Raw genomic sequence first — 23,557 nt, 5'->3', positions numbered from 1 at the left:
AAAAACATCAAATATTGAATTTTAAACTCTATATTTTCTTGGTAAATATAAGTGTTGTAGCTTCTGGGAGACATGCAAAGCTGTAGTTACCAAGGCTGCATAACATAGGACCCTTAAAGAATAGAAGGGTAGTAAGAAATCACAAGAACAAGAAAGGGACTTATCATGGATTCCAAACACACTCATTTCTGCCACTTTGGTGTTAGCATTGATCATTTTTCTTATTATATTGCAAATACTATCAAGCTATCGGTGTTTCCAAGTTCCCATGCTCAATATCTACAATAAAATAGCACACTTCAATATAAACCAAAATGTTTTGAAAAGCTTGAATGATCACTGTCAGCTGCATGATAGCTGGTAAGTGTACCTGTGTCAAATCCATCTGGACATGATGGAATCTTGTCATTCCACTCCACATTATCAGACCCTCTTATTAAGATATTTCTTGTAAGAATCCCGACCTCTGCCCTGGCTTCAAACACAGTTCCATCGGGGAGTGTGGTTGTAATTCCCAAGTGCGTGTAGTTTAGTGGCTTAGTTAGAGTTATGTGCATTCCATCAGTGGACACCGATGCAATGGTTCGCTTCTCATTCTCTTCTTGACTGTGTCTATAAAATTTTAAGAAAAAAATTAACTTACACATTTGCCATATATGGTTTACATGTTTGAATGCATCAGTCATAAAATAAGGTGCTTTTGAAAAATGTCATGCCATATTCTAAAGAGATATTTGAGAAAAAAATGTTTTATAGAGAGAGTAAGTTTGATGACTATTTTATTTTATTTTATTTTATTTTATATAATTTATTTTTTCTCAAATCATAATTCATTCACACAGGGGTTATAAACACAGAAAGGCAGGATGTGGGGAAGGGAATGACACTGAAGTGTGGGTGTTCAGAAGGAATACAGATATCTTCAGAACCAGGTATCTCCTGGGTGAAGGTTCAGGGGACAAGTCACTATGACTCTGCCTATGACTCGTTTGTCCTTATCTAAGTTGGTATTTTCTGCCAAGGCTACCTATTTTCAAGGTCTATGACTACTCAGGCTTGTAAATTTCCACAAAAGCTGCCTGTTTACATTAGCTTATAGCCTTGATGGCTCATTTTAAACCCAAGTGCTAGACTTGTTCAGAGCCTGCAAAAGTAATCATTTATAGCTTTAAGTATCCTCAGAGGTTCTTAAATGAGAATGACTTTATAGTCACAGTAATGACTGAAGACAGCTTCAGAGGGAAGGGTTGTGCTATTGGCATTCAGTGGAGAGAGGCCAGAGATGTTTCTAAGCATCCTCTAAGACGTATATAATAGCTTCCTACAGTGACGATCTGGTTCAAGGTGTCAATCATGGCAAAGTAGAGACTCTTACAAAGGAAAGCCATTAGAAGTTTCTAAGCAGAGAAAGTATTCCGTTGTCATTTATTCTCTAATATGCTCAAGAGTCAAGCCACAGTAAGTGAGTCTTGCTAATTTTATGATGTACATGCTCATATATTTAGTTCTTTAAAAACTTGGGGTCTAGCCTGCTTTCTAGTGTGTCAGGTGTGCCATGATATTATTTAGTGATGCCACATGCTTATGGAAGCCCTTTCTTTGAGGTACATTTTGCTATCATGCCTATCATCTCATTGTGTCTTCACAGCAGTTGTGTGAGGAAGGAAGTGGTAGCATTGCAATCCTATGGAAACCAAGTAATGGCCGTGGTGAGCGTTATTTCTAGGAGTAGGACGCAGACCCAACCTCCACAAAAATGCATTTCCTTTTTTAATGTTAATTTTTTTTAATATTTTTATTTAATTAAAAGATAACTACATTAATCTACCCCTTTTTTTCTTATATTCCTCCCATATCTGACTTCCCATTTCGCAATTTTACTATTTCCTTTTCTTTAACCAATGTTGTAACAGAAAAGCTATTTCTTAATTCTGGATTTGAAATTTCTCAGATTGGATTCACCTATGAATAGTAAATTAGATTTGATGGGAAATCCCTTATTTCATATTTCTTAATGTTTTGGTTGTGAGCCTAGCTTTTAGGAGTGGAGCTGTCTCTCCAGCTCTAATTGATGTTTCCTTAAACTAGCTCTATTCTAAATTGTAAAGTTCTTCTTTCATTCCACATAGAAAGGCTATAAATAAGGATTTCCCATTTTATTAGCAAGCCCCATGATTTTCCTCCTTTTGTATTTTGTCATTATATAATTTAAATTTCCTTCTTGGGGTCCAATAAATGAATACTTCCAAAGCTAAATTTGTAAGTATATATTTATCTTTCTCTAACATCTGCAATCCTATTTTCAAGATGCCTTGAAAAATGGCATCTTGCCTTTTAATTTTAAATTCAGACACGGGCTTGGCAGATCGGTTTCTTGTCATAATTACTCTTCATTTCCTGATAAATGTAACCACATGCAATCTAAATGTCTATAATTTGGACAGCAAGCTAAATCAAAGTGCCTCTCATTCTCTGCTCTTTGATATTCTGGGAGCAGCGATGCTAGATCTTAATTTATTAAGTGCTAAAATATGTATCTAAATGGAAGTTAAGGGGTATAGACACTTTCAGTTGTGACATGTCAGGCATCTGGAAAGTTCTGCCAGCTTAGTCTCATTGTATACAGATTTCTTCTCTTTTTACTCTATCATTACCTCCAGTTTTGTTCTGTGAGAAACACTGCCAAGCAAGGAAGATAAGGGAATTCTGTCTGCTGCTCAGCCATGTCCTCTGATGACAAAGAAGCTCATTTATACAAATGTGTTTAGCTAAAGCCCCAAGTCGGATGTTTTCAAATGACTTTTAGTAACGGAATGCTTCTTTCTAGTAAAATCTTACTTAAGAACCTAACCATGTCAAATAAACTATTTTACTGCTACATATTATTTTACTATGGTTCAGACTTAGTCTTTTCTTATAACAAATTCAGTAACTCAAAACTCAACACACACTGATGATCAGACAGAAGCTAACATCTGACCCATTCGCATTTTGCTGTTTATATTCACCTTTGTTGTTGTTGTTTTTTTTATTTTTCTTTGTTTTGTTTTATTTTTTCTGAGACAAGGTTTTTCTGTATAGCCCTGGATGACCTAGAACTGATTTTGTAGACCAAGCTGGCCTGGAACTCACAGATGTCCTTTTGCTTCTGCCTCTCAAGTGCTGGGATTAGAGATGTTCACCACAACCACCCAGCTTGTTTATGATTATTTAACAAATGCTTCAAGTACAAATAAAATGGTTTGAGAAATTCCCATCATTCTTCTTCTACACAGTTAAAAAAATCTATATCCCAAATAAGTCAACATCATCTGATACCTGTGTCCTGTGCTCGCAATCACGATGCTATCTCCTGCCTTCCATGTCACTGTTTCTTGAACAGTTAAAGTCCATTCTCCTGCATTTGCAGTATGAGCCAAGCGAGTCCAGACTACAGGAATAGGCAGGCCTGAAAGACATATACAAACCAAGCATCTCTTCAGAAGTGCTTTTTGGGTTACTAAGTGCATTCTGAATTTGAATTAAGTCAATTTGGGTAAGATTTATTTTATCTTTATTTATTTTATCACTTACCTCAAAAAAAGATGAAAAATTCTTGATTCAGAATATGAACAATCAGGTTAATAATAACATACATCCATAATACTATATGAATCTGTGAAATTAGTAGAATTGCTTAAACTGACAATCTACACCTAAACCATATATATATATATATATATATATGAAATTATGTTTAGTACCACGTGTGACATTTATGGTTACAGAATTCCTGTTTACAGAATTCTGTATCCACAAAAGACTACAATTATCACCATATAGAAGACATCAGTGCAAAAATGACTCAGTTCATGTTTAAACAATGTTACTCTAGCATCTCAAACATGATTAAACTACATTACTTGATATCATCTTCCTGAACTACAGCTATATGAATTTACTATAAAACTATAGTAAAAACTATAGTAAAAACTATAAATAATTTATAGTAAAAACTATAAATTTATTTTTACATTTTAGAAATATTCTGGTTTAAAAAAGTAAAAATGAAGAAATTACCATCTTCCAATTCCAAAGTCAGTGCATTTTCAGACAGTAAGTAATGAGTAGGTAGCATACTTAAGGAGTAAATGGTACCAATAGTGATTGGTCATCTATAGACATAGCTATCAGAAGGGTATGGCATAGCCTAGAAGGAAGGTATGACCTTTATGAGACTAACTTCTGTGTATAGCTTTCTAAACTAAGGGGTGGAGTTAGAAAGAAACAGAGACTATCTGAAGATAGGAGAAAACTGGCAAGTTTATATCAGAGTGCCTTCAGCCTACCGTGAAGATCGAGTGTGCCCTCACGCACACCCAATGTCTTAGCTCCATATACAGGGAGCTCAGGAGATCTAAGATGCCCATGAAGAGTAATGATTGCCTGGTGTTGGAATGGGGATGCTTCTGTCCCGATCTGAAAGAATTCATAGATCTTGTTCAGAAGATGAAAACTCACAATTCACAATTCTTATTTTGCAAAAATAATTATTTTTTCTACTTCTTCCCCATTTGAAAATTGTCTAGACATCCATCCATATCTTTCTTTCTCAATGTAAGCCTTAAATGCATGTAGGTGCATATCTGTGCTGTTGTCACTTAAAAAATATCAGTATAAAAAGAATGCAGCTTATATGCCTTTGAAACACTGTTACCTTGGTGTCCGGGGTATGATTAAAACCGATAATTCTACATGTGAAGACTAGAAGATGACCTCCAGTGTTGTTCCTTAGATTATGTCTCCTTTTTCTTGTTGTGTCATCTTACTAGCTCCCTCCATCCCTAAGACTTGAATTTTCTAATAGGTCAATCAATATACAACAGCTGACCTTCAGAAATAACATGGTGATTGACACAGGAAATTTTCTTTGTACTTTAAATTTGACAACACACTAATTATTCTCTATTAAAATGCAAGAATAATCTTAGAATCAATCTCCTGTGAGGTTGTAATATTAATTTAACCAATTAATAAAGATAACTTCAGAATAATTTGGTAGAATTAACTATTAATTTTATATATAATATTTTAAACAAAATTAAGTGAAGATATTGTTTTCCATACCTGAAGAACACCCCCATCTGTGATTAGGATATTTTCTGCCTGGAGTTCAATATCAGCTTCATCAAATATTAGAGTGCCACCTGTGAACCACATAGTCTTAATATGTCACAAGACCCCAAGAGTGGACAGCAAGTGAAAGTCTAGGGCAAACTGCTTTGCAATAACCATTTGCTATTTTAGTTAATAGTGCAACTGCATAGATCAAGTCCATAAGACAGGTCTTTAAAATATAAATGAAGAATAGAAACATAGCCATCTTTTTAGAAATCATTGTAATGTCAACATTAGTTTTCATCTTTAAAAAAAAATAGCTCTGAAAGTTTTACTACTTTGTGCCATAGCAATAGCTTGACTGGCATCATTAGGAATATGCTAAGATGGATTTTTACAAGATTGATGTCAATTAGAAAATAGTACAACCTTACCAATGATCCAATTCTTTAGTGACTTTAAATAAGAAACATTTTTATAATTGTAGAAGCTAAAAAAAGATTATAAAATTACAGAAGTCTTTAGGCACATAAGACCTTTCTGCCGAAGTTTGTGCAAGAAAGCTCAGAGCACTTTATTATTACTGTTTATTATTTCTTTTATGTATAATGGGAATTGCTGTGGCTATTTAATTTTTATAGGAGACACAGAATACCAAAAAAGAACAGAGAACCCAGGTCACAACTGAAAGTAGTTTCATGTGTAAAGAAGAGAAGAATTGTACGCAGGTTCTAGTTAGAGACAAGATCTTGGGTTCAGACTTCATGTTAGAGAACCTGACCTAAGGTTGAATTCTATAGCACGAGTTTCCAGGTTACTCCTCCAAGTTACAAGCCTGCCCTGGCACTTCACTTCATAACAACCACCAACCAGGAGGAACGCAGAAGTTAAGTTTATGGTTTGGTTCCCAGCACCAGGCAATTATTTTAAAGGACAGCAAAATTTCATAAGAATCCCCCAATTAGATGTGTGCCAGGCTAGAAACACCCTTGCTTGCTTGCTGTTTCCTACAAAACCTTGTCCCACTGATGGTTTGAATAAAGACCCTGTAATACATCAGAAGCAGCTCCTTGGTGGTCTTCTGGGGTTCACAAAATGTGCACAGCACTAGCACAATCAGGTATTGTTTAGGATTGACTTGAGCAAATTCCTAAAATGTTGTAGCCTCTGGGATCCACTACCTCAGTATTTTTGACATGGGAAATGATGTTAATTTAATTGATTAAACGAGAGGACATTGAGATATTCACCACCCTCCCCTATTATCACTTAAATAAAAAATCAACTTCATGAAACAAAGTTTAAAGAATGATACTGAAAATACACCAAATAATATCATAATTACAAATAGATTTTAAAAGCCTAATTCAAAGATGAATGCTCATAATCATGGCTTTTGATTAAATTAAGTTGATAGAAATAATCAGCAGAGTCTAATATACAAATTTTTACAAATTTACCTTGAATGAGTAACATTTTCAGAATAGGAGTACTTTGGTCCAGTAGAATTATCTGTCCTTTTGTAATAACAGCAAGTGATCCTTCCTCTGGTGGCAGTTTTCCTCCCCACGAGGAATTGGCAGACCAAACATCAGCATATAAGAAGTCAGTATTCTCCTGTAACAGAGTGCAAGAAGTCATAAAGTTCAGAGAATTTATCAGAAAATTTCTCAAAGAAAAGCTGAAACAGGATATATTTATATAAGTAATAAGAATGGAACTCAATTTTAGATGTTACAGATGACTTGATTATTTCATGATAATAACAAAGTTTAAATCCATTATTAATTATTCCACAGACAGAATAATTAAAATATCAAATAAAGCATGAAGAATAAAGAACAAAAATATTCACTGCTTAAGTTTAGTGGAGGCATAGTTCAATTATCTGTTGGAAACAAACAAGATATCTAGCAGTAATCAGCCCACCTCCAGCATGCTAGATTTTTGTTGCTGTGGTTACTATACTTAACTGTCATTACCGATTTGGCCATGCCAACGTTTTTGATGTTGACATGAACTGGAGCCCACCCTGAAGGTGTATGAGCACTTGTCATGCAGATGATACGTGTCTTGTTGGAATATTGTACATCACATTTGCTGTTGGCTATGGTGACTTGGACATCCTGCATGTTGTCACTGTAAGCAAGAAAGTATTGATAAAATATGCTTACCTTAAATTTCTGCTTCACATATTAAACGCCCTGCATTCATAAGTTCCCGGAAAAGCAGTGATAACCTCTTATGGTTTATCAAGGTGCAAGCTGACACCATATTAAGATTCAGAAATATTTGTTGAGAAAAAGGAAAGAAAAGACTTTAAAAAGTCAGGGAATAGAAACATATAAGCCAGCAAGTGTTTCAATATTGAATGAAAGGCTGCCTGGGTTCAAGGGATCACAATTCTTTATGGTCTCCAATAGCTGCATTGTCAAATTGTAAAACTTGCTCATGGAATTTTTTTCTTTTTTGAGCACAGTCACAAGCCTTAGAGTTTAACCTCTACTTGAAATGTATGTTCAGAATATCTGTAAACACTTGGGAAATTAATCAAGCCTTTCATGGTTTGAAGTCAGCTTTGTTCACTGAAGAAAGAGGGCAGTGCAGCTGAATCATAGGATCAGGAAAAGAGCCAGGCTGGTTTAAAAGGAAAAGATTTGATGAGGGAAAAGATGTTTCTTTGGATCAATGAAACATACTGCGATTGGAGATGAGCTGATGGGGAAGGCATCATAAATGATTTAAATAAATGATTTATGTTTGTGAACTTATTGCTAGACTCGGGGCAAATCATTCTGTCTCTTTCATCTTAACCTCCTGAACATGAAATGGGATTAAAACACCTAATATGGCAAAGAAGTAACCTTCTGTGGATAGGAATGTCTGTAGCATGGAGTATATATTCAGTTAATGTTATTGTTAGTACTATTGTATCTCAAGCCTGGCTTACAGAGAAGATCCACACTACAAGGCTGCACTTCATTACTCTGAGGCAAAGATGAGAGCAAGTGTGACACACCTTGCATCTATGTGTACCTGTGTTAAGATGGTACCTGAATCCAGATCCTGTGACTGTAAGCCTGGTGCCTCCAGCAGTGCTGCCTCTCCTGGGAGATATTTCAGTGATGAGTGGAGTCAGGGTCAAGATGTATGTAAATAGTGTCGTGGATTGTGATGAGTCTTCTCCGTTGACCACACTCACTCCACAGACCTGATCGGGTCCCTTGCCTACAAGAAGAGAGTCAAACAGAGCAGAGTACTGCCATCAGGACCAGATTCATTGACAAACCCTTAAGTAGTTTTATTACAGTCTTGTTCTTGGCATGAGCACTTCATGATGCACATTGGATATACACAAGCTAGAAAGATCCTCTAGCAACAGTTAAAAATATCACATATCGTTTATACTCTATTCACAAAGGAATGGGGAAAAAACACTCAGACTTCTCCTGTGGACAGTTATTCAGACCTACCAGCATAGTTTTACAGTAATAGAAGGTCTAACACTGCAAATTACAGCTGGAAAGGAAGAGACAGTAGTAGCACAGGCAACAGAGGAGTCAAGAGAAGAGCTGAAGCCCACAAGGAGCCCATGTAGAATAACAAGAAGAGGCAGAGCCAAGCCAGTGTTGAGACTCACAACCTGCCGATTTTCCACAATACTGCTACCTATTTTTATCAAAATACCAACTCTAGTGTTGAAGTGACAAAACTAATCATAAAAATATCAAGTAAGCAAAAATTCATGAAACCATTAAATTTTTAAAATATTTGCATATGAAACATTTTTATTTATCTAAAATGTCATCTTAAAATCTTCTTAAATTTTGCTGCCCAGTGGTGGTGGCATATGCCTTTAATCACAGAACTCTAGAGGAATAGGGAAGCTGATGTCTGAGTTTGAGTCAGCCTAGTCTAGAGAATGAGTTCCAGGACAGCCGAGGCTACACATAGAAGCCCTGTCTCAAAAAAACAAAAAGCCATAACTAATTAACTAACTAAACTCTCTCCAAATTGTTAAATAATAATTAAAATCTCTACATAGTACTAGATAGTTGATATTCACAACTAAACAAATTATGGCTAATAATGTCTCCATTTAATAGAAAAACTGTAGTAGGGAGGAGTTTAGTAACGTGACTGTAGATAAAAAGGAAGTGGTAAAATTTGAGATCCAGAGCTCAGGTTTTATTTTTCAATCAGTAAAAATAAACAAGACTTATAATAACAGCAATAATATCATGACTCTGATATACTTCTATATATGTTAACCTCACAATCATCTTATGAAGAATGCCACTATGTTAAAACAAATTTGATACATGAAAAATCTAAGGTAGAGAGAGGTTCAAAATATTCCCAAGAAATATTTGAGGCTCAAATCCTTTTGATGACTGCCCAGGTTAATACACAAAAGCATTGCAGCAACTTATCTTTCTAAAATAACTTTTTTTAATTAAACTATAAACACATAATTTTCCCCCATTTTCCTTCCCTCCAAACCATCCAACATACTCTTCTTTGCTCTCTTTCAAGTTTATGACCTTTTCTCACTATTCATATATATAAAACAACATAGTCTATATGATGTTAATTTTATGTATGTTTTCTGTGCTAACCTTTTGGTATAGAATTACCAGTTGGTGTGCTTTCTGGAGAAAACTATTTTTACCTCTCTCAATATTCTTTAGTTGCCTTTAAAGAAAATTTGACTAACAAGAATTAACATCATGTTCTCCATTTGGATGCACAACTAAGAACCATCAACTTCTGTCACAAACCAAAGTTCTCAAATTTACACAGGTAGAAAATACAGTTCTGACCAAATTGCTTGAAGTCAGGATGGTAATAAATCAGACTCAAATACTTCAAAAGAATTCAACAACCTGAGTAAAGACTGTAGTCTTTCTTTTTTTGTTTTTTATTTTTATTGGATATTTTCTTTATTTATATTTCAAATGTTATACCCTTCTTTGATTCCCACCCTCTAGAAAACTCCTGTCCCATCCCCATGCCCCCTGTTTCTATGAGGGTGTTCCGCCACTCACCCACCCACTTCAGCCTCTCCACCCTCGAATTTCCCTACAATGGGGCATCCAGCCTTCACCGGACCAAGGGTCTCTCCTACCGTTGATGCCCGATGAGGCCATCCTCTGCTACATATGTGGCTGGAGCCATAGGTCCCTCCTTTTGGTGGTTTAGTCTCTGGGAACTCTGGGGGCTCTGGTTGGTTGATATTATTGTTCTTCCCATGAGGTTGCAAATCCCTTCAGCTCCTTCAGTCCTTTCTCTAACTCCTCCATTTAGGACCAATGGTTGGCTATGAACATCTGCATCTGTATTTGTCAGGCTCTGGCAGAGTCTTTCAGGAGACAGCTATATCAGGCTCCTATCAGTATGCACTTCTTGGCAACCAAAATAGTGTCTGAGTTTGGTGACTGTATATGGGATGGATCCCCAGGAGGGGCAGTCCCCAGATGGCTTTTCCTACAGTCTCTGCTCCATACTTTGTCTCCCTATTTGCTCCTGTGAGTCTTTTGTTCCCCTTTCTAAGAAGGATCGTCTCACCCACGCTTTGGTCTTCCTTCTTCTTGAGCTTCACGTGGTCTATGAATTGTATCTTGGGTATTCCAAAATTCTGGACGAATATCCACTTGTCAGTGAGTACATAATATGTGTGTTCTTTTGTGATTGGGTTACCTCAACTCAGGATGATATTTTTTAGTTCTATACATTTGTCTGTGACTTTCATAAATTCGTTGTTTTTAATAGCTGAGTAGTACTCTGTAGTGGCATATTTTCCCCACAAGTTGAGAGGAGCTAAGGTTGGAGGAGTAAGGAGAGGAAGAGGAGTGAGAAGAAGAGGAGAAGGAAGAGGAGGAACTAGGAGAGAGAGAGGAGAAGAGGGAGGGGAACATGGAAGTGGACATGTGTTTGTCTCTAGTAGTCAAAGGTAGTTGATATATCTAGGTTGGGTACTGGGTTATACCTCTAATTGTGTGGGCATCTTATTATTGAGCATTACCAAATGTATAAATACTTTGGATAATCTAAGCATCAGAGTCTCATTCCTACCAGGCCCGTGTGGATGGCAGGATTGTCTGAGCAAAGCTGAGCCTTGTGGAGACAGCATAGAAGATTGGCAGAGCCATCACCCATGCTGGCATCTTGTGGGTGGCAGGGCCAGTGTCTCTGGTTGCCTGAGCAGACAGCTGGAGCAGAGCAGCTGCAGTACGCTGCTGCCACCACCACTGGTGGCCATAGGCCTAGGCTAGTAATGGACATGGCAGCCCTGATTCACAAGACAGATTGGGTGCCATGGCGCCCAATGTCTGGCATGAATTCACTAGAAATTTAAGTCTGTCTATTTCACCTGAGAGTAAAAGTTGGATTTAAAAAGAGAGAGAGAGAGAGAGAGAGAGAGAGAGAGAGAGAGAGAGAGAGAGAGAGAATAAGCGCTGAGATAAGTCACATGACTTCTAGCACAGGAACCCTGAACAAAAATAATTTCAGCTGAGCTCCCCTGCTGTGAGGAAACTGAGGTTGCTTTTTGTTAAGAACAGAAGGAAGTAGCTTACTTCTGTGACAGAGAGATTTGAACTCTGAATTAAAATTGAGATTATTTGTTTTTAAGATAGATTTAGAAACAGTTTTGTCTGATTCATGTGGGGAATCGCACCTGCGGTTCAGAACAAAGATAGGTAGAAAAAAATTGTCTGTGGCTCTAGGCACAGAACCACAGACAAACACATATACTTTTTAGCTAAGAGAGCTAAATAAATAAGCCTCTGTTGTGGAGTAGTTACTGATTTAAGTATAAAGTTAAAATATAGCGATTATTTGCTTTTAAGAAAGATTTATAAAAAGATTTGTCTGAATCACATGGGGATTATCACCCGCGGTTTGGAACTTGGATAGGGAAAATTATCATTGGCTCTAAAGTAAAGAGTACAATGTATAAGTGGAAGCTGCTCTGGAGTACAGAGCCAAACAGATAGATGGTATAAATAAAAAACTGTTCTAGCCAGAGGGCCAAACAGAAAGATAGTGTAAATCAGGTGTATTCAGATGATATAAAGTTATATCCTCACAGGAGACTTGGATTCTGTCTAACGTGGGCCCCATGGGAATTCTGGGCTCATTTCCTGCTTGGCAAATTAGGGAAGGCCTAAAGAATAGGTGCATACAGTATTTTAGTTATTAGATTGATTTTATTTTCAAGATTAGTGTAATTTTCAATTTTGTGGTTATATTTTTCCTCTGGGAAAGAGGTCAAGATAAAGTTTTTCTGGTTACTGGCTCAAGAATATGTTTGGGAAAAAGGTTTTGTCTGTATATTTTCAGAAGAGATGATTGAGGTATTTTCTGGCTATTGACTCAAAGACATACTGTTTTGGGAAAAAGGTTTTCAGAAGAGCTGGTTAAGACAGTTCTACCTCACAGAATGATGCAGATTTTAGACATGACAGAAGAAGGCTTCCAGAAGACTAGATTCTAGAATTCAAACAAAAAAAATTATCTTGATACTAAAATTTGTTTTGAGAATTGTATATTGCAGAATACACAGTCTTGGTGTATCTACTTACCAAGCAATCTGAGCAGACCTGCTTGAACCTCTGATGTCCTGGAATTTCAGTTGGATGCAGTAAAGACACAGATGTCAGAGGCTTATCAATTTACCTTTACCCTTGCCCCTCTTCTAATATCTCAATGCCCGTAATCAGCTTGAAGAAGTTAATGAAGAATCGGCTCCCCTATTCCCTGGGCTTGGGGACTGAGGTGGTTAATATTAGTCTGTCCTTCTAGGGAAAAGTAATGGTTTTATTGGAACAGGGAGGAATAGTTAGAATTGATTACATAACCATAACCTACTTAGTAGAAATCTGTATAATTATTATTAAGCTAAAGTTATATTTCTTAAATGGTACAAAATTTATTTTGATTTCAAATTCAAGGGTTTCATTGATATATTTTCTTCTATTAAGTCAAAATTGGTGGGTTCAAGGCTTAGACCCAGTCCTTCTTTAGTTTTTTTAACTGATCTGAGATGGTTAGCCTGTGAGTTAAGGGCCTATAGCAGATTCATGGCTCTGAGTTTATTGTTAGGGTGTTTTCTATATTTTAATTAGAAATAGCTGGGAGGAGTTAACAGACAACAGTCCAGATTGCCTTACATAGATAGTTGGTTTTCAAAAACATCAGAAGTCCACAGAATTGATGTTACAAACATGTCTGTATTAATGTTCATTTTGATTAGAGATGTGTCTGCTCCTGACAGCTTCCATGTCTTGGATTCTAAGAAGAAATTGAGCATCTTTGGAGTTACTCTAGTTGTTGTGAGACAGCCACTAGGCAAGAATTGCCTTTTTTCATCTACAGATAAATTACTGTTCAGAAAAGGACACACTTGTGGAATAGTCGACTGATTATATCTACCAAGACAGAGTAATCAGCTTTTAATAATTCTGCATTACTAGATCTGACAGATCATCCTGGGCCAGAAGGCTGAAGATCAGATGCTCCAACGTTTTGAAGTATAGAGACTGTCCAAGTGTTCAGCGGTCTCTATAAATTGGCTAAGTTTTAGAAACTATGCTTTTTTGCTTCCCATGATTCCAGTTAATTCAGTCATTCTGTATTTCTGACAGGGTTGAAGACTTATAGTCTCATAGCCAACCCAGGCTATTTACTTTGAGAGAACAGATTTGAGAGGATGGTTTTCAGCTGACATTCATTCTAAAGTCAGGACAAAAGCCAAGTTCAGAACTAAGTCTTTTAGTTAGGAGAGATAATGGAGGTTCTGTTTAGTTGACAAAATTGATGGACTGGGTATTAGATCTGTCTTGTACCTTACTGATACAAATTGGCATAGTTGTGCTCTAATAGTATTTTGAGAGAAAGGTTGTTTTTTTTTTAAACAGGAAGGATGATATGTAGGAGGAGCTAAGGTGGGAGGAGTAAGGAGAGAAAGAGGAAAAGGAAGAGGAGGAGCGAGGAGGGAGAGAGGCCAGGGATGTAGGAAGATGAAGAGCCACACAGGTATGGAGAGCAGTCGTGGGTAACAACTTATATTTAGGTTAGCTAATTGGTAAACACCTCTAATTGTATGGGCATATTATTATTGAGCATTACCAAATATAAAAAGCCTTTCATTAATATTTAAGTATTAGAGTCTCAGTATGCCACCATTGCTCCTGGTTGCAGGTCTAGGCTAGTTGGGAACATGGCTGCTGATTAAGAAAAGCCAGATTGAATGTTGCTGTTTTAAATATCTCCCACAAAAGTACTCCATTATAAAAATGTACCACATTTTCTGTATCATTTCCTTTGTTGAAGGACATCTGTGTTTTTTCCAGCTAATGGCTATTATAAATAAGGCTGCTATGAACATAGTGGAGCATGTTGGCGAATCTTTTGGGTATTGCCCAGAAGTAATATAACTAGGTCCTCAGGTAATACTATGTCCAATTTTTTGAGGAACCACCAGACTGATTTCCAGAGTGGTTATACCAGCTTGCAATCCCACCAACACTTGAGGAGTGTTCTTCTTTCTTCACATCCTCACCAGCATCTGCTGTCACCTGAGTTTTTAATCTTAGCCATTCCGAGTGGTGTGAGGTGAAATCTTAGGGTTGTTTTGATTTTCATTTCCTTGATGACTAAAGACGTTGACATTTCTTTAGGTGCTTCCCAGCCACTTGATATTCCTCAGTTGAGAATTCTTTGTTTAGCTCTGTACCCCATTTTTAGTAGGGTTACTTGGTTCTCTGGCATCTGTCTTTGTGGGGCTGTAGAAATCCTGGGGTGTTTGGCCACGCCCCCAGAACCCAGAGACCTAACATATAGTGGGTCACGTAAGGCACAGGTAGAGGGCGTGAAACAGGTCTCTGCCTCAAGATTTACATATTACCTAAAGATCCTAGCCCCTCCTTTTTCCCCCTCCCCAATATAAGGGAGTCCCTCCTGGCATTTTGTGGGAGAGCACCACCATTCAGATACATCATCATGGTCAATAAAATCTCCATGTCTTCAATTTCACGTGTCCCCTGGGACCTGGAGGCTCTTTGTGTAAGTGGGAAACTCGTGCAGGGAAAGCCTTCCCCACCCTCCCGGTGCTCCCTGTTGCAGCGGTCCGAAGGGCACTCTGCCTGGGGACTCAGACGCAGCCGCTGGACACGCTGGGTCTCTGCTCTCCCTGTCCCAGCCATCTGTGTCTGCAGGGCTCCCTCTCTCCTCTGCAACCATTGGTCCCGGGACTGCTCGGTCACGCGACACTGGCGAGTTCGAACTGGGACCACCGCTGTAGCCGGGAGGCTGGAGCTGTGGCTCTAAAGACCGCCAACTGAGCTGTGGTTCCAGGGACTGCGTTGGCCGAAGGGCGTGGGCATGCCTGACCCGCCCCACACCCCATGCGAGTTTTGAACCACATATCTTCTTAAGTTCTTTATTGGATATTAGCCCTCTAGCAGATGTAGGATTGGTAAAGATATTTTCCCAATCTCTTGGTTGCTATTTTGTCCTATTGACAATGTCCTTTGCCTTACAAAATCTTCACAATTTTATGAGGTCTCATTTGTTGATTCTTGATCAAAAAACTCCTAAACCTGCTTCAGCAAGGTGGTTGGATATAAATTCAACTCAAACAAATAAGTAGCCTTCCTATACTCAGCATAAACAGGCTGAGAAAGAAATTAGGGAAATGACACCCTTCACCATGGTCACAAAGAACATAAAATATCTTGGTGTGACTCTAACCAAGCAAGTGAAAGATCTGTATGATAAGAATTTCAACTCTCTGAAGAAAGAAACTGAAGAAGATCTAACAAGATGGAAAGATCTCTCATGCTCATGGATTGGCATGATTAATATAGTAAAAATATCCATCTTGTTGAAAGCAATCTACAGATTCAATGCATTCCCCCATCAAAATTCCAACTCAATTCTTTATAGACTTGCACATTTATTTGGAAAAACAAAAAAACCCAGGATAGGAAAAACTATTCTCAACAACAATTCTAAGGGAATCACCATCCCATATCTCAAGCTGCACTACAGAGCAATAATGATAAAAAAAAAAAAACTGTATGGTATTGGTTCAGAGACAGGCAGGAAGATCAGTGGAATAGAATTGAAGACTGAGAAATGAACCCACACACCTATGGACTGTAATCTTTCTAAAATTAGCATTTCTCATAGGCTCCCTTTTTTTTTTAAGTACTTACCATTATTAGGTGGAATCTCACAAAATAGCATTGTAGAGTCAGATCTAAGTTTGTCCACTGCACATTCAGAGTCACAGATCAATATAGTTGAATTCCATGGGTCAAATCCCATGCCTGTCACAGTCAAGGTTTGCCCACCACCAAAACTCCCTGAAGAAGACAAATACAAGGAGAACCTGAGTGAATGTGAAGGAAATGTCCCCTCTGTGCACATTTGCTTTAGTTTAAAAATCTTAAAAATACGTTACTTTACATAACTTTCTTAGATTTGAAATTTATTTCACACTTTTATATCACACTTTTTAGAGATTTTTAACCATTAATTTTCAATTAGAAACAGTGTTTTCTGTGAAAATAAATTTATTCCTGTTATATAAATATGGTTTTAAAATTTTTAATGTAACTTCAAAAGAATTCAACTTTAATTAAATGATAAAACAGTAAGAGAAATATAAAAGTTGTTATTTTGGAACAATTGGTTAATGCCCCCATTTTTTTTAATTTGCTGGACAAATGAAAGTAAGTATTTTTAACCTTATAAGAAGTACAAGTTATGGCAGGTTTTTTAAGATTATATTGTTTCTAAATGAGTGCTGAAATAATATAAACTATCTGATCACCTTGTCTTGGATAAATATTCTGAATAGAAAGCGGGTACTCAAATACAACAGAGGAAATGGCAAAGCCTTTTGTCTTATGAAGCATCATCACAGGAAAAATGCCCCCTGCATGTTCTCCCACAATGCACTGTAACACAGTGTCATTAACAGTGGTCACATTACATACACTCTCTTTTATCATCACTGAAACATCGGAGATAGCAAATCCAAGATTAGACCCAGTTATTTCAACTTCAGTTCCTGGTGGACCTTAAAACAAAAAAGAAATCATGTAAATACACAAATACACATACCTGCTAATGTTTCTATATATACTTAAAGATATGCAACTTTACTGCTGTGAATAAAATAATATCCAGTTGATCCAGGCAGGACTTGACAATCAGCATCCAAGAGGCAGAGGCAGGTGGATCTCTGACTTTAGAGACTAGCCTTGTCTACAGAGCAAGTTACAGGACAGCCAGGGATACATAGAGAAATCCTGTCTTGAGTAAACTAAAACCAACCAAACTGAAATAATATCCAGCATTTTAAAACTATACATGAGAGTATACACGATGTGCTGTGTATACTTTTTACTATAATACATACCAGCCTATAATACATTCACTACAAGTGACTATCTCATTGTTTGCTGTTTCCCACCCCTCTCGTCCATGATAATTTATAAATTACCGCTTTAGTCTCGTAGAGAAAAGGAGAAGAAAGAGCTATGGATTTCTGAGCATGAATCTTAGCATTTTGTGCTATTTTCTCCTTTGTAGCAATTCTTTCTGAGAATGGGCTATACTTTCTTTTGCATGAGCATTTTCAGTAGCTACATTTTGAGAACAAATATGCCATGATATACAAATAATCAGTTATAGTAGAAAATAGAGGAAAAGAGACTAATTTAAAGATTTTTAAAGTAAACATTGATGTTAAGGCTTTAAGTTAAATATAAACAAAACCCAAATGTTCATTTTATCTGTTCTTTTATTTCTTTCTTGATAAAATAATACTGTTTAAAAACATCTCCATGTATTTTAGTAAGTTTTAAATGCCTCCTACTTTGTATAAGGGGAGTTAGGCACAACTGTCTTTGTAGGGTTAGAGAGATGGCTCAGTGATTAAATGCACTGGTTCCCTTGCAGAGGACCTTGGTTTGATACTCAGCACCACATGTTAACTCATAATGGTTCCACAAGTGGCACACACACATATGTGTAGGCAAAACATAGCAGTAAAATAACATAACAATAAAATAAAAATTTGTAATTGCCTTTAGGTTTCAATTATTTTAATAACACCACTGTAAACATATTAATTTTTTCTACTTTTCTGTCAATCTTATGTTGATTTAATTATCAAGGAAAATAGAGACTCTAAGATAATGAAGAGTATTATCTTCTTATATGGCCCTCCTTCTTCACATACACAATTATTTTATATCAAATAACAATTATCTGTAAGACCAAATATTGTACATGTGAAATTTCTTCCTGCTTTTCAATTTGTATATCAACTTTCTTTTTGCTTTCCAATTTTTATCCCATCCAAATATGTGTCATTTGTTGTTCAAGTCATGCTGTAGATGCCTTTAATTATGAATCTAATCATTCATAAACTGTTATTTCTGTTAAAATTATTTAACAATATCTCATATTTATTGTATAAAGTTCATTATTTTCTAAGCAAGCTCAACAAGAATTTACTTGTTAAGAACTTTGCTTATCTCTACAATCTCACCTTCAAGTAATTAACTCTTGTTTTTAAAGCAAATATACATTAAGGGCACTAAACATGGAAATTTCATAGGGCAAATTCCTAAATTTTGCATGATTAGATAGTAATATTTATATACTGTTATGAATTAAAAATCTACAAGAAGCAGTCACATTTAATTCTTATAATAAAAATTATTATATGATTGCCTAATGAAGTAAAAATTAGGACAATAAAAGTAATTATGAGTCATTACCATAAAATTATACATATTAACAAAAATCCATTTTAGCAATATTTTCAAATACAAGCTAAATTATTTTTGAAGTTTAAAATTTTGTTTGACATTTCAAATGCTGCATTCTTTTAGAGTAATCTATAGCCTATCACATTATTAAACAAAGTAGCCTTGGTTTCTCTTTCTATAAGCTTCTTATTAATCACAGATATTCTTTAAAGGATACGTACAAAGACAGAGGGAAAGAACTGTCATGGCAGCAAACAACATATGCCATTGCTGATGAGGTCAATACCAACCCTAGGCAGGTGCCACAGATGTGCAAGTAGTATAGGTGGTATAAGAAAGCAGGTTGAAAAAACCATAGAGATTAATATTATGCAATGTTCCTCCATGGCTTTTGTTTCAGAACCTGCCTCCAGCTTCCTGCCTTTGGTACCTAGATTGACATCCTTGTATGATGGATTGTGATAAGGAAGTGGAAGCCAAATAAACCCATTTCCACACAAGTTTCATGCTGTTTTGAGTCTGGATGCGTTACCGCAGCAATATAAAGCAAACTAAATGGCCATGCTCTTGACTGTTATGCTGCAGTTGCTTCTGTAGGATCCCTCACATAGATGAAGAGTATTCAAATAGCATGGAGACTAGAACCTGTGGCACCAGGCAAAGGATAAGATGCCATCTTTATCTGAGCATGTCACTTCCTTGGAAAGAATTTTGTTGTAACAATAATATTTGGCTGGAGCTAATAGAAATAAAATATTCTGAACAAGTTTTGGTGCTAATAAGATCAATCACGCATGAATCTTAATAATTGTTTCTTGTGCCACATCAATATTAACAACATATCCTACTCATTCTGCTCCCAATACAGTCACCTGTCTCTTCTTTATTTGTAATTTAGACCAAGTTGATGGACATTGTGTTCCTACATTAAAGCTGGAATTTTATACTGAAAATGTATGAAAAACTACAAAATTAAGACTGCACAGAACTTGAATCCCATGCATTATGTTAATTGGCTTAAGGAGGACTGTGTAAAGTATGTTTAAGAAAACATCCTTTAAGATCATAACTCCATAATAATTAATATAACTGTAATGAGACATTAATATAATAAATAAAAAAGCATGTAGATACTGGAGTACCTCTATTAGGGATGATTCTTTTGAGAAATGGAGTATCCTCCATGGCATATGTAAATGACAAAGGTGGGTAAGTGACTGCATTGACTTCAATCTTCAGATTGTCTGTACCAGCTCGACTAGCTGGGGTGCTGCAGTATACCTCACTGGAGTTGATGAAAGTAATTTGACAAGGCTGATCCCCAACAGTAACTGTGGTGTTTCCAGGAGAAAAGCCATTGCCTGTGATCATCAAGGTTGTTCCACCAGCAATGCTTCCAGAGGTTGGTGAGACAGAAGCTACTGCAGGGCTGCTGATGGTTAGATTTCCCAGAGCCAAACCCTTAGACCCAATAACAACACTGAGTGAATGAAGTCCAGCTGCTAGTGGAGTCATGAGAACAGTAATATTATTCTCATTAACATCTATTACTCTAAACTGCTGACTTCCAATAAGTATAGAAATCTCTTCCAACACTGTCCCAAAATGCTCTCCTTTGATAAGGACATTTCCAGATCCTTGGATTGAGTTTGGGAAGACTCCTATTACATAAGGTGCAAGGTTTTCTAAATATGAAAAGCTGCAGTTGCCCTGACATTGGGCAGGTACTCCGTGTATTAGAAGGTCTACAAGGACAAGCTGCTGCGGAGCAGGAGATGTCTCACATTCAATAGCTGTGTAGGTCACAGATAGAACCTTACATGGGAAATCACCCATAAAGACTTCTACACCTGCAGAAGAAGCCATGAATCCAGAGCCTTGTATGGTCACCTTTGTCTTTCCTGTAGTTGACCCTACTTTTGGCATCACCATATCTATGCTTGGCAAAAGTACAAACCGCCTGTCAAATTCATTGGGCAGAGTGTTGATAGCAGTGCCCAGGTTGTAGACAATCAAAGTAACAATTTCTCTAATGCCAACATCCATTGAGTTTTGAGGGTCAATATGACACATAATAGAATTTTCATTACTTTCTTCTACAACACAAGGGTAGCTCCCAATTGTAACCTGAAAGAAAAATAAATATAAAATAAGATGCATTAATACATTACTCTTATATAAACTTCAGATTTGTATTAGCATCAATTATATTTTTAAAACGGTAATTCTGTGAAAAATTTGTATTCACAAAATTCATTTGTGAAATTGATGAAGACATATTAAATTGACTTTTTGTTATTGTTTTACAAGTGTGTTAATAATTGAGTTATTCTCATTAGTCAAAAAGTATAAAAACTAAATAAGCATCAATTAGATGAATGAACTCTATGAGATATACATGCCATATAATAATGGCATGTATATTATTCATCCATGAAAGAAAGGCAGTACTGAAACCTTCATGAACTTTCAGCATATTATGCCAAAGGAAAATAAGTGTTCACAAAAAACTTCATATTGTAGAAAAATATTCAGAGTAGGCAAATCTATATAGAGGGAAAACAGATTAGCAGTTACCAGTGTGCTGAAATGGGTGACGTAAGTGGGTGATGTCCAATGAGGTTTCTTTTGTGATCATGACACATTCTAAAACTTATTCCAGTCAGAGGTGTACAACTCCATTAATATACTATTAAATATACACATATATGTGCAATTGTAAACTTTAAGTGAGTTAGTAGTATGCAAGTGAAAAATCATGAATCTGATGAAATTACACCAAGAGATTGTGATCATAATGTTCCTTTTATAGAGTATGTGGGTACTGAGAAGAGACTCTATTTTCTTACCTTATTAGCACATGGAAGACTACTGAATCCATGTCCAGTGATAGTTATGAGTTCATTTGCTGTTCCAGTAGAGGGGGTAATGTTGATTATAGAGGGTGAAATGCAATTTGAAAGCTCGAAGTGTAATTTATTTGAATGCTTAACCCTTGTATCATTCAGGCCACACAGGGTTTCTGTTGCTAGGCAGCCTGCTGCAGTACTTGCCAACTGTAAATGCACAGGGCCTGCTTTAGACAAAAGAATCATTTGTAAGTCATGTATGCTATCCTAAAACAAGAACTCTGTTCAGACTCTATGACTGTTTACGTTAATGAAGGGGGTAGATGGCTTTAAATTCCGGAGGTCTGTTATCTTCAAAATTAATTTTAAAGTGTTTTAATTAATTTATTAAATTATTAATTAATAAGTAATTTTAGATAATAAATTCTAGCCTTGGGAAGAGTCAAAAGTGGATATATCTAGTCATCTGACATGTACTCTAAAAAAGTTCACTTTAAGCCAGGTCATCTGGTGCAGTTTTCATGTTTAGTCATCTTACCTGGAACATATGTTGCTTCAATGTTTCCCACAAACAGGAGCAGGGGAATGTGCCTAGTTTCAGCTGGAAAAACATTAATGACTCCTTGGAGAGATATAGAGTGAGTGTCATCAACATACCCACTGCTGTAGTAATGAGTTCCAGGAGACGTAAACTGGTAAGAAAATGAACCTGCCGTAAAATAAGATTATACACAAGACATACAAGCAATTAATGAATCTTTGAACACTAGGGGAGGAAATTGGAAATTATCATTTCAATGTAAGTGTAGATGACAGCTTTCTTATTTTTCGTTTGTTATAGTGCAATAGGAAGTAGTAGAGAATGAGTCACTGGCTATAAAGATTTTCTTTTGTTTGTTTTTTGTTTTGATAATGAAGTTACATACAAGAAAGTCAAGATCCAGCTTTACTTTTTAATGAAAACCATGGAAAGTCTGGCCTAATTTATCAAATTTTAAGAAAAAACATACAATGAAAATTTAAATATACTATTAAAAGCATAGAACAAACTAGTTACGTAAAGGGCACAATCACACTTAGCTGTCCTATAAGAAATGCTGATAAGTTGATTACAATTAACAAAAGTTCATTATTTATTATCAGGTTAGTGTGACTAAAACATATAGTCCTATTTTCATAAAGTCCTAGTATACTTTATTGCACAATATATGTTGGTCAATTATCATGCAATCAGTGAAGTTTATAAAGGTCACAAATAGCATACTAAATGTCTTAGTATGTTTAAGATAATTGCTTGAATTTATTTATAATGTTTTCTCAATAGGCATAAAACATCAGCTAAACTAATTTCTGGTTTATTTGCATGACTAATTCATGTAAACATATCTATTATGAGTAAGAAAAAGCAAAACAATGAAAACTTCAACAAAACAAATCATACCTGATGGAGATTTTTGCCTTCCATTTGTAAATCCTTTGCCATCATAAGTCACACTTCCGGGACTGGAGACGGAAAAAACTTTGTACCCTATACCCTTAAGAAAGGGGTGTGCTTGCCAGTACCATACCACAGTGTCGCCCACAGTCACATTTAAGACTGATGGTGACCAGGCATAACCTAGTCCATGCACTAGGAATAAAAATTGAGGCAGATTTTAAAAGGAAAAGAAATAAATATCTTAGTAATTAACCATGAAAACAGCCATTTTATGAAGTAACAACAACTCTCGAGTTAGTATTGTACATTTATGTTTGTACATAATTTAAACTCAACCAAAATAAAACCAGAATCACTAGAAAGCAAGATCCTGATATGCA

The 23,557-nt window shown here is 36.2% G+C and overlaps 1 protein-coding gene across 1 annotated transcript in view; it reads right to left on the bottom strand.

Annotated features, from left to right (window-relative positions):
* Positions 1 to 23,557, bottom strand: part of Pkhd1l1 (PKHD1 like 1) — a 145,187-nt gene that overhangs the window by 59,245 nt on the left and 62,385 nt on the right. The window contains exons 35-47 of the mRNA XM_028766440.1: positions 23,181 to 23,369; positions 22,278 to 22,448; positions 21,740 to 21,966; positions 20,033 to 21,017; positions 16,940 to 17,188; positions 16,320 to 16,469; positions 8,151 to 8,325; positions 7,080 to 7,236; positions 6,558 to 6,714; positions 5,107 to 5,186; positions 4,329 to 4,458; positions 3,319 to 3,448; positions 371 to 612 (exon numbers count right to left, since the gene is read on the bottom strand). Coding sequence (XP_028622273.1) covers positions 371 to 612; positions 3,319 to 3,448; positions 4,329 to 4,458; positions 5,107 to 5,186; positions 6,558 to 6,714; positions 7,080 to 7,236; positions 8,151 to 8,325; positions 16,320 to 16,469; positions 16,940 to 17,188; positions 20,033 to 21,017; positions 21,740 to 21,966; positions 22,278 to 22,448; positions 23,181 to 23,369 — 3,042 coding nt within the window. The remainder of the gene's footprint in view (positions 1 to 370; positions 613 to 3,318; positions 3,449 to 4,328; positions 4,459 to 5,106; positions 5,187 to 6,557; positions 6,715 to 7,079; positions 7,237 to 8,150; positions 8,326 to 16,319; positions 16,470 to 16,939; positions 17,189 to 20,032; positions 21,018 to 21,739; positions 21,967 to 22,277; positions 22,449 to 23,180; positions 23,370 to 23,557) is intronic.

This window comes from Grammomys surdaster, unplaced genomic scaffold (genome assembly GCF_004785775.1).
Source record: "Grammomys surdaster isolate TR1022 unplaced genomic scaffold, NIH_TR_1.0 63, whole genome shotgun sequence".
NCBI classification, from domain to species: Eukaryota; Metazoa; Chordata; class Mammalia; order Rodentia; family Muridae; genus Grammomys; species Grammomys surdaster.
The sequence above is the reverse complement of the archived record's forward strand: the minus strand, read 5'-3'. Positions and strand labels throughout refer to the sequence as shown.